This window comes from Actinia tenebrosa, unplaced genomic scaffold (assembly GCF_029948245.1).
Source record: "Actinia tenebrosa isolate PJP-AT-01 unplaced genomic scaffold, QUT_ActTen_1.0 PGA_scaffold15__27_contigs__length_11533743, whole genome shotgun sequence".
NCBI lineage: Eukaryota > Metazoa > Cnidaria > Anthozoa > Actiniaria > Actiniidae > Actinia > Actinia tenebrosa.
This window is the reverse complement of record NW_028292575.1, coordinates 3,557,303-3,568,616: the sequence shown is the minus strand read 5'-3', so window position 1 is coordinate 3,568,616 and position 11,314 is coordinate 3,557,303. Positions and strand designations below refer to the sequence as shown.

Sequence of the window (11,314 nt, the reverse complement as noted above, 5' to 3'; positions counted from 1 at the left end):
CGGGGAAAAAGGCGCACGCGCGACGGAAAAAATCCCGCCAAAACGTTTCGTTATTCTTTTTTCAGAGGTTCCTTCGGCGGTTCGTTCACTTTTGTCTTTTATGTTTTTAAAGGCTCTTATTTAGATATTAATATTGTTATACTGAAAAACACGTACGTTAAAAGCTGCAATAACTATTAGTTAACCGAACAACTCAAGTAATTATTTGCTAAGAAGTGATTTTGTTGTTGAAAAATTGCTCACAAGGTTAAGCAGCCTAAAACAAGCTGATTGAAAACGAAGCTTTTGTCCAAAAAACCTACGACGAATTTGCCTGGATTTTATGGTTCTTTTTAGCTAAGAGATTCATAAAAATCTGGATCAAAGATAGGATGCTTCCGAATACAGCAAAGCAAGTCCAACTCGATCAACTTATCGAAGACTTTTCAAACTGGCAAAAGGTAAGCTTAGATAGCAGTTAAACAAAACTTTGCAAAACGTTAATTTTCATTTGAAATTTAAGGTAAATGAAATTCGCTTTATTGGTTCGATTTAAGCATCAGTTTTTTAGGAGCTCTATTTATGGCTCATATGTATTTAGCATCGTTTTTTTTTTTTTTTTTTTTTTTTTAAATTATCAAAATATTTGAACTGATGTTGCTTCTGAGTTTTGTCTGTCTGTCTGTGCCTGTCTGTAGATGCCATTCAAAGTAAAGTCATTTTTAAATGTTGTTTAACAAATAAGCTTATATTCTGTATAGGCAACTACTGACTTAGCAAAGGAAAATGCCTCACTACACTCCCAAATAAGAAGCCTCACAAAGCAAATACAATCGATACAAGAGGCTGAGAAAGTAGCTCTAGAAGGCAAGTGATACCATTCAACTTAATAGACGGTGCAATTTGAAAATAAAGATTAAATCCTTTTAATTTTTATTGAAATTTAGAATGCAGAAGTTTAAGGAGCATGGCTGACAAGCTCCAAGCCACTTTGTCAAAAAGATGCGATTTTGAAGGTGAGAGATATTAAAAAGGTTGAGACGAGGAGAGACCAAGACCATTTGGGACTAAAATGTACGTGCAGCTAAAAGTTAAACTTGCACGTTACTGTAATAAATGAATCGGGGTTTGTTAATTTTTCAACTATGCCAGTATGGGATTTTCATGTCATGCGGCTATGACTGGATTTAGGATAGCGGAACTAATGGAAAATAGAATCCACAAATAAAGAGTCTAGAAGGGCGATATTTATTTTTTTTATTCGATAAAAGTTTTTGGTTTGAAACGTTTTGGCTTTTTCAGACGAAAATGGTCGACTGAAGGAACAGATACAACAAATGAAGAAATCAGCGGATGCTCTTGAACAGGTGTATATATATACAGTCGATCCCAAAAACGTCGTCCAAGTGAAAAGAGGTTTATAGGACAATAAATGTCACGTGTCTCATTAAATATTCAGTTTTACGCGCGTGTGGAACTAGGAATCTGAACGTGCTGCATCACATGCGTGGCAGAAAATGTCGACGGCGGGTAATTCAAAACAAGTTCTTTCGACTTTAGAAGTTCGGGTTTTGGACTCCAAGAAGAAGTCTAGCTACGTTGTAAGAAGTTTACCCAATTTTCCAGTGTTAGGGACCGTTTCAGAGCTACGTTCTGAGCTAGTGAAAGCCTTACCAGACTTAAAGAACGTTCTGCAAGACTGAGTAATGAGTAATGAGCAAACCAATCTGCACGTACCATACCTTCTTGCGCGTGAATCCAAGCCTGTGGACCGTTCTGCATAATGTTTGGGCACTAAAAGCAGAGCCAGTTGTATTGAATATTTTCGACGCTATTTCATTCAATTGCATTTCAGGATGTTCTAGAAGACACTCCATGACGATATACTCTTCATGCGGAAAAAGTGTTCCTGTTTGAAGAGGTCGACCGACGGGCCAAGGATTAATGTCTCCACTAGTGTACACGTCCGTTTGACCGTTTTAGGACTTACAAACAGATTAGAGGCTATCTCCTGGTATGTTTTTGCATAAAACAAATGTCGGTATACCATTCTCCAACTTAAATCATCCGAGAAAGCCCGCGGCATCTTTCAGATTCAGTTTTCAATACTGTAATTTACTTTTGCATCAGTATGCTAATTAAAAAAATCCACGCGCGTAAAACTGAATATTTAATGAACACGTGACAATTATTGTCCTATAAACCTCTTTTCACTTGGACAACGTTTTTGGGATCGACTGTATATATATATCACTTACAGATTGTGTTTCACTAATTTGCAATTATACTTGAAAGAGTGTAAATGACTGAATTTCTTTAATTTGATTCTCATTCAATTTTTTTCAGGAGCACAAAAACCAAATCACTGAAGCCATTAAGGAAATCGAGGTATCAGATCAGATGCATAAAAACGAAATATGCCGTTTGAAGGAAGAATCACAGCAGCAAGGTAAATGACATTATCAGCCAGTATATATCTTAAAATATAGACATGACGTCACATGTGTTCAGCAAAGGTCAATCATTTCAAATAAAAGTGAAGTTGAAGTTCGAACTTTTTCTTTCACAGCCAAACGAGAGATTTCTCTTCTTGAAAAAAGCCTCCAGGAAAAAGATAGCGAGTTGAGACATTTGCAGAAACAGCTAGCTGACATGGCGAGGGACAAACACACAGAAATCGTCAAACTAAGACTAGAGGTATGCAGCTTGGGCGTAATGTTATTCATATGTCTTCTTACTATTCTTATGCACAAGCGTTAAATGAAATTCACAATAAATTGGAACTCTATGGAATGGCGTGCCTTATCTGAATGGGAAAACATTATGCTCAAGCTAAAGAAGTCTATATGCATTTGCGATTGGGGCTTACTCAACTTTAAATCTAGACGTCACGTTATTGTCCAACAGCCTTCTTTTACTTCTATAATAATTATGGAAATGCATGTTGCGTCCATTTTCGGTATTTAACTCACTTACAGAATAATGTTCTAAATATATTTATGGTATTTTTGAGTCTGGATATTTCTTTGACCATCTTCTTTAGTATGATGCCAAACTGCTAAAGTTGCAAAAGTCCAATGTTGCCAAATCTTTAAATACTCCATCCTCACATTCCAACAGTGACATCTTCCGTAAGGTAAGCATGCGGACTTGCACCAATCTTTTTGTGTCATTGCTAACTGGGTTTGGCTACCTCTCAATCTCTTTGAAAGCGGCTGGAACGATTTGAAACGCATGCATTGCAAATCTTTTGAGGACAAAAAATATTTATGCCAGTGATGTCGTGAAAAGACTGTTAAGGTGGGTTAAAGGATCAGCCTGCATGGCCTGGATTTACTGGACCTGCATTCCTCAAAAACATGTTGGTATTTTTTACAGAAACTTCAAGCTGCAAAATCACAGTCTGAAAAAGATATCGCTTCTCTAAAAGAGAAGGTCACTCAGTTGGAAAGACAACTTCAGAAATATCAACAGCAAGATCAGCAATGCACAAATCGACAGCCTCTTTCTCTGAAAAGGAAGCGATTTTAGTAAAACTGCTCATCAACAATGTTAAAAAATATTTCGCGGTAATACATGTTCAATTCGAAATTTGTTTTGGAGTAATTAAAGCGGTTTTGTCTTATATCGAGGAACAGTTTTAACTGTTAAAACTACGATTACACATCCGATCACCCTCCGGATATATTTTTGTTTCATTTTATTTAGAAAAAAATGCCATCATTCTAAACTTGACGGTGAGTGATGGTCATAATGTTGCGGTGATATTTTACACAGTTTTTGGGCTACCTGTGTCATCGTGATATTTTCCCATCGCTCTTTGCGAGAAAGTCGAAGGAAAGAACAAAATGGCGGATGCGTATAAATCAGTAACGAAAGGATCTTTAAAGCTAAAAGGAGTCGAAGACGGAGGAATAAAGAAGTAAGTTATGATCTTAAAAGTAACAAAAATACTCTAAAATATATTCAACGTTTTCTTTTACCTATTCATGACTTTTATAGGAAGAAAAAGAAGAAAAATAAAAACAAAGCTATCGAAGATAAACTCAAAAGTATTGCCAAGGAAAAAGCTACAAGCTCACCAAAAGAACAATTTGACGAAGAAGAAGAGGAGAAAGATACTCGAACTGAAGCACAAAAAGCTTTCGACAAAATACAGGAGAGGAGGGTAAGAAAAAATATTGAAACTTTTTAGTATTGATTATATAATTTGTGAAAGCTTACTTCAGTTTTTAGTATAATGAAGCATTCAAAAATTGCGTAGCTTATACGTAATCTTGTGTCGTAGCCAATGAATTTTCTCTTCGTTGTTTTTCCTAAAGGCAGCCGAAAGAATTCTTAAAAAAGCCGAGAAAACACACAAACAAAGAGTAGAGGTAAATAGAATTTTTTTTGATAATAATCAATATTGCTTTGTATTATCTATATGGATATCATGATTTTGATAATAGGGGGTAATAAATTGGTCAAATTAATTTTATGAAGGCAGTTTTTTCAAGAGCATTTTTTGAATTAGTGGAAAACATGCAGCATTGATGTACATTGGTACGACATGGCATAACTTTGAAATGGCTTGCCATTGTTTTCCAATAATTCATCCATACACACCACATATATAGTCACAGCATAGCTATAGAAAGAAATTGTACAAATAAAAAAATTGTGTTATGGTAAAACAGCTGCTTGTGTATCTGTACTGTGAAGCAAACAGTTTGTGCATTTTATGTAGAAAAGCATTTAAAACACTTGATTATTCTCATTCTTCCAAGCCTTCCTTCTCTTATGCTTTACAGCTCTCATCGTATTGTTGTATTTCAATACAGAGACTTGTGTGTGTTATTTAATAAAACTTGTGTGGGCTATTTAATAAATATGGGTTTAAATAGAGGTTTCACTAAAAAAATCCCTAAACATAACTATATCAAAGGTGAGACATACGTACATAAGAAAGCCCCTTAGATTTACTAGATTTAAAATGCAAAAAAGCCAGTTTGTGTACTAAGGTGGGCCTAATGTTTATAAACATTGCTATTGTGATGTGCCCACAATTTCAACAGGCTTATCACTTTGCTTTATTATCTATTTTCCGATAGATTTCTGGTTGGCAATTTAAATGACAGAGATTAGTAGTTATAAGCATACACCCACCTATAGTGCAGCCTCCCCCCCACTTCCACTGAATATATATTGTCTAAAAGCTTTTATGCTCTTAGTCACTACATCTGAGAAATGGGCTATTAGTGCAACAGGTCTATAGACCTACATTTTTTATAGTAACTACAGAACACAAGATATTTAGATCTTTATTATTAATTATTGACCTCCAAATTACATATCTCCATTTGTTCTTATTCCTAGAAATTCAATGAATACCTGGATGAATTAACTGAACATTATGACATCCCCAAAGTCAGTTGGACCAAGTAAAAAAGTACCACTGTCGATCATCAACTTTATACTTTGTACACTATTATCAAAAACTTCAGTGTCAATCTTTGTTAAATCAGAGAAACTGTGTAGTTTTGCTTTTATCTGTTTCTTATTTTTGTAACAACTTCTATTTTAAGTTTCCAACCTTGTACATTATATCTAACACTAATACTTTTCCTGTTAGTAAGTTTATTATATATTAGTACTTGTATATAAAGCACTGTTTCGAAAGTCAATAAATAAAGAATCATAAAATTCAAGAATGGTGTATGAGGATTCAAGCCAAGCCAATTTGAGAAATTAGGTCACATGAATGTCATGTAACCCCTATATAAACTTTACAATGAAAATGCTTATTAGTTACAACAACCACAACTAGTGGATGTGTACTGTTCTGACAAAAGTACCTTTGTCTAGTGGTTGTAAATAAGTTATAAATTCAACATGTATTAAAGGAATTTAAATTATTTATCCATTTCACAAGTAGTTTACGACATGAGAAGCCACTTTGTATCAATTCAAATCTACAATCACTTGCCTTTAGCTCAGTCATTGTAAATCTGATACCGTATTCTCTCATTTAAACACTACAAACACCTATTTTTAAAACAATGGATGTACCTTGGTTACCAGGGGTTTTTTCTTTTCCTTCTCGTTTACAATCATAATTGTAACAAGAAAACCTCTCAGCAATGTGGTGGTATCCCATTGTGGCTTGTGGACTGAACCGTACTAATCCTGGGTACCAGAGGCCAGTAAGGAGTTTGGGGAGGGCTTCTGCTACCCAGAGTGGGAAACTTACGTGACTCTGAAAATCTTGACTTCTAAGCTTTTCTGAAATAGTGACGTAGAAATGACGTCACTACAAAACATACATGAAGCCTGAGAAAATTGACCAGCAAGAAATAAAAACATGCCCGCCATTGAAATGAAAATATAAAATTCAATAATTATCGTGTATCAGACGCTTATTAGCAACTTTTTTTCTCCTTCCATTTTTGGCCTGGAAACCTCAGTTTTGAAAATGTACTCGATTTTGATTGACTAACTTTTTTTCTCAGATTAAGTCGTGAGTTACTAGAAAGCCAAGCTTCAGCTAGAGTCAAGCTGAATGAGTGACCTTTATTGCTTATCCCCAATGAAAACACTTAAAATATTTGTATTTCCTTCTATACTTGAAAGACTATATAAAGCGTTTTAAGTTTTGATGCCAAAAGCACAATACTGACACGATAAGTATTAGTTTATAATTTGAAACTAAAAAAGATAGACTTTTTCTAAATTTGTTGGAGTAACCACGAAAACATTGTGTCCAAGTCGAGGTTGGACTTCATTTTTTCATTCATTTATTGTATCTTATGAAGCTCAACCTCAATATAGAGCTATCTTTTCATGATCACTTGAGTGGATTCGGGAAAGTTCTATAGACCGTTTTCTCAAGATTGCGTGCGCATCCAAATTTAAGGAACTTGACGGGCCACGATACCAGAACAGGAGCTTTATATTTTTTTTTTCCGATAAGAATTCATAGAATAGACTATCCTCCTCTTTAAACATAAAACTGTCTTTTCAATTTTACTGAATTTGCGTTTTTCAATTTTGTGGCCCGTCAAGTTGAATGCGCACGCAACCTTGAGAAAACGGTATATTGCAACCGAGAAATCGGTGACATCACAGTATGAGTGCCGACCTCTAAACAACTTCCCTCTAAACAAATAAAGAGCTCTTACCAGCTTAACCACTTTTTGTATTATTCTTCTGTTGCAATATGTAAAGGCCCTATGTAATGAATCGTCTCAGTCGTTGAACTATTTTTTTTTTTTCATCCTTCAAACTGAATAGGTCACATTCGATATATCAAGTTTCGTGGTATGAAATCACGGAAATGGGCGAATAAACTGTCACTTCAAAATTGTATTAAATCTCAAGAGAATATATGTAGATATATTTTGCTTTCAATTCTGTTGTTGAGTGGTTAACTGTCTGACCTTTCTACGAAAAATTCAAAACAGATGAAATATGTATGCATTCATTTCATGACGAGCTTCATGCGAGATTGAAAAGACGGCTTCAAACATTATAAATTAATATAATCAGTAATTATCTGACGAAGTACCAATACTTCCACACACTTCAAGGCTTTTGAATATTAACATTTTAGAATAACGATTGTCATCTATTTATCAAATTTGGTGAAAATCAAATCTCTTAGAAAAACGAAAATAAAATAAAATTCTGGATTAACGGGAATATAAACGATCCCTTTTTCTGGAATAATGGCAGCAGTGAGTGGATTTAATGGCCGCTTCAGTATTAATGATATATTTTGGTTGTCACACTGGACCATTAAATCCATCTGCAAACAAATCACAAAGCCAGCGACGTTTTTCTAATACTTTTTGCGCACACTTGACGTAAATATCAAGTCCTGAAAGAGTCGTCTTTGCCAACGATATATACGCCAACAAAATTTAATTTGCTAGAAGAATAAATAGGGAAAACTTTCATTACAAAAACTTTCATTTTTTTACAAGGTTTTATTGAAAAAGTTTTGTATGTGAGATACTTTTATTAGAAATTAACATCCTAGTTTGTTTGATTAAAATATATGATAATGTTTAGAACAGAAAAAAATACCGGTGTGAAAACGATAATGAGTTTAGTAATCCCATTAACAGAAATCCGACTCACGTACCTTCAGTATGGGATTAGTCCAAATTCATCACCTTAACATCCGTTTTGAATGAATGTAAAAATGTAATGTCTTCATATATAAAGAGTGTGCTTCACTCTTAAAAGCCCATTTTAACTGTCCTTCAGGCCAATCTCTTTCAACTTTAGTTTCAATATTTGATTACAGTGCTGTCGCTATGTTGACATGCGTTCAAGTTATCGCATCATATTAGAAAAAAACTCATTACGCTTGTGTTAGGCGTTCGACGACACAGCTGCAAAAGAAGCTCTAAAGAATATAAACTCGAAGATAAACGTATTTCTAGGCGTTTTTCTCAAGGGCTTGACTATGGAAAACTCAAGAAAAATAAGCTCTTCGATGAGAAATGCTATCACAACGAATAATTATCAAGGCCACGCACTTGGGAAAACAGTGAAGCAGCTGGAAGTTGAGAGAGACTTAAAGATGCTGTCACTACAAATAAAAAAAGACGAGGTCAAGTTTGGTTCTTCCTCGCCAAAGATGAAGGCTAGAAGGGTTATGAGCTTACCCGTTGGGGAGACAGATGCGATTGACGAATGCACAGAGAGTGATTTAACTGATAAATATGACTTTAAACTGGAGAAAAAGGAAATAGTATCCAAACAGCAGTTTCTTCCACTGATAAGAAGCCAATCTTCCAAGTCCAGGAGAACACCTTCTTTAATACACCACTCGTCACCTCCTCCTTCGCCTAGAGCTCTCCATATTCTACGAACAAACTCTCTCAGCTCAAGCACTTCGAGTTTAAGGGAGACAGATAAAGACAGACCAAGCTCTGGTGCCAAGGATTGCCAACAAAGAATCTCGCCAAGGTATAGTTTGAATAAATTAGGGCGAAGTAGTACAGCTTCGCCTGTTTTAACAGCAAAATTTCCCAAGAATCACTCACCACCGATCGCGATCGAGCGAAGGGTTACCACGGGTGCAAGCCCGCCTAAAAGTGGACCAAATTCACCCACCATCACTCATAGAGGACTAGCAATAAGACCACCGTCACGAAACACGAATATACAAAGTACAACAAAAAACAAACAAGAAAAAACAAAGGTGTTTTCGCGTTTATATCAAGTCCAACCGAAAACTAAAAAGACGGTGGAAGAACTCCTAGAAGCTCATGATAAACCAACGACCCCTAAGTTGGATCGGAGACGAAGGTCTTTATCGATGCCTGATCTGACTGACATGATGGATGGCTTACGTAATTGTAGATATTTACGTACGAACAGTACAGAAGATGATTGAATGACCTTGTCGTTATATTATGTTCTTATATTGCCACTGGTTAGAGAGGGACTTTGAATTTAAAGTATATAAAAATTGGACACACTTTAGTCGGTCCCTTGAGAGTGAATGAAATACAATATACTTTTAGGCAAAATTTTTGACCATTTGACCATTTTACATTATGTACTACCGTACTACGGCACTACGTCGTTGCTATGTTTTGGCTAGTCAGGGTCATTGAATCCAAAAAAATGGACTTGACTTAGAACGGCCCCTTGCAACGGAATTTCACGGCACGATTTCACTTTTTGAACAGAGTTGAGAGTGAATTGCTTAATCTGATTTTTAAATATTAACGAGTTTAATTTAAAGTTTAATTAAAATTTTTTATAAGGACAAATTAGTGGTTGGGTGTCAGAAGTGGGTGCCAATGATCGTTCGTTGATGAATTTTTGCTTCTTCGACCATAAATGATGCGCGGTACGTCAGTTTTCAGCCTTGTTACTTTGCAACAATACAACCTGTGGATTCTCGATTTCGTAGTAACAAAAACTGGAAAGTTTCCTGTTTTCAACTGGTTCAAGACATTTTTTTTCAATGTCCGAATGCGGACTATTCCGAAAGTACCTTTTGCGGTGAGCTACAAATTTAAAAGGCGCTGTTTTTAAGCTGAATTTGTGTCGCATTAGTTATACCGTGGGCGACCCAGATACACGAAAAATCTGTCATGTTCGACTGTTGACCGAGACTCCATCTCGGACAGGTGATCTTTCGAGTCGCGATTGCTCTTCTAAGTGAATTCCAACCCGCGTCTCTAGTTACTAGGCAACGTAACATGTACTATATAGATTGTATGAAAAAAATTTTACGTCTTTATTGATTCACTCAAGACGGGAATGTAACAAATAGCCGATCTGAAATAGTGATGTATAAATGACGTCTTTGCAAAACTGATGTGTCGGGCGTAATGTTTTGCCATTTTAGACCACGTGTCATTCCCGGAGAATATGAGAATAAGATTCTTTGTTTGAGTTGTATCAATATTCATGTGTCTTCTCATGTAAAACCGTTAAACAAATACATAAAACTCTAGGGAATGACATGTGGTCTGAATGGAAAAAACATGCCCGAGCGAAGGTCTATTGACCACCGAAAAATAGAAACTTGCCGGTCATTGCAACAAGAATATCAAAATCATCAAATAATGCGAAGCACGTGTTATCAACGTCCTGTTATTCATTTGGTGGCCCGGAAATCCCTATTCAAGAGGAAAAGTGACAGTTCAGTTTTGCAAATTTTCTCGATTCTGATTGGCTAACATTTTTTCTCAGACCAGCAGCTGGAATCCATTTAATTTGAATTGAAAATGAAGTAAATGAAGTAAAATGAAATGCGAGATGCGCATACCCGTGGACCTCGATCTCTCTTCGTTCTGCATGAATCTACGGTGCGGGTTGATTTCCACAGTCGGCCAAACTGAACTTATTTCAGCATTCCCGATCAACACGAGTGACAAACGTCTGCGCATGCTCTAGTCGGTATACAAATTAGTCGAAATGTAAAAATATGTGACTATTTGCCTTTCAAACATCCCTGATAAATGGACTTCACAAAATGCAAAAACTTAGAGGCTTAAGGCTAAATATTTCATATTTTCTTTATTAATACGGTATACTGATCTCACAAAAGTATACTGTAAATTGTTTGTATCAAGAGAGCAGTTTGTATACTCGGGCGCAAACGATTTTCTTTAGTGTCCTCCCGATCCGCAGCTACAGTACTAACGTTGGTTATCCTCGACAGTAGGTGGAATTGATCAACACATAGCGTTTGCTATGTATTGGTGGTTTGACTTTCGCCGTCCCGTTCTTGTGCTCTTTCCATGTTGGGATTGCATGCTCAATGTTTATGGCAATAAGTTTAAAACGACTTTGAAATTAAAAATTTCCACTGCGCAAAAATAAA

At 35.8% G+C, this 11,314-nt stretch overlaps 3 protein-coding genes across 3 annotated transcripts; all 3 read left to right on the top strand.

The window, feature by feature from the left end:
- The first annotated feature begins 371 nt into the window (after nucleotides 1–371).
- On the top strand, nucleotides 372–3,510 carry LOC116291742 (coiled-coil domain-containing protein 152-like). The gene is made up of 8 exons (XM_089030648.1): nucleotides 372–440; nucleotides 741–846; nucleotides 927–995; nucleotides 1,282–1,346; nucleotides 2,326–2,428; nucleotides 2,549–2,676; nucleotides 3,023–3,115; nucleotides 3,358–3,510. The coding sequence occupies exons 1-8, from the start codon at nucleotides 372–374 to the stop codon at nucleotides 3,508–3,510; spliced, it is 786 nt and encodes a 261-aa protein (XP_088886774.1).
- A 307-nt stretch (nucleotides 3,511–3,817) lies between these two features.
- LOC116291746 (protein FAM32A-like) lies at nucleotides 3,818–5,880 on the top strand. Its single transcript, XM_031698952.2, has 4 exons — nucleotides 3,818–3,901; nucleotides 3,982–4,147; nucleotides 4,302–4,355; nucleotides 5,338–5,880. Exons 1-4 carry the CDS (start codon nucleotides 3,828–3,830, stop codon nucleotides 5,404–5,406), a joined length of 363 nt encoding a protein of 120 aa, XP_031554812.2. The 5' UTR covers nucleotides 3,818–3,827; the 3' UTR covers nucleotides 5,407–5,880.
- Nucleotides 5,881–8,287: 2,407 nt separating this feature from the next.
- On the top strand, nucleotides 8,288–9,749 carry LOC116291745 (uncharacterized). The gene has a single exon (XM_031698951.2). It carries the CDS (start codon nucleotides 8,432–8,434, stop codon nucleotides 9,365–9,367), a length of 936 nt encoding a protein of 311 aa, XP_031554811.2. The 5' UTR covers nucleotides 8,288–8,431; the 3' UTR covers nucleotides 9,368–9,749.
- The last annotated feature ends 1,565 nt before the right edge of the window (nucleotides 9,750–11,314 follow it).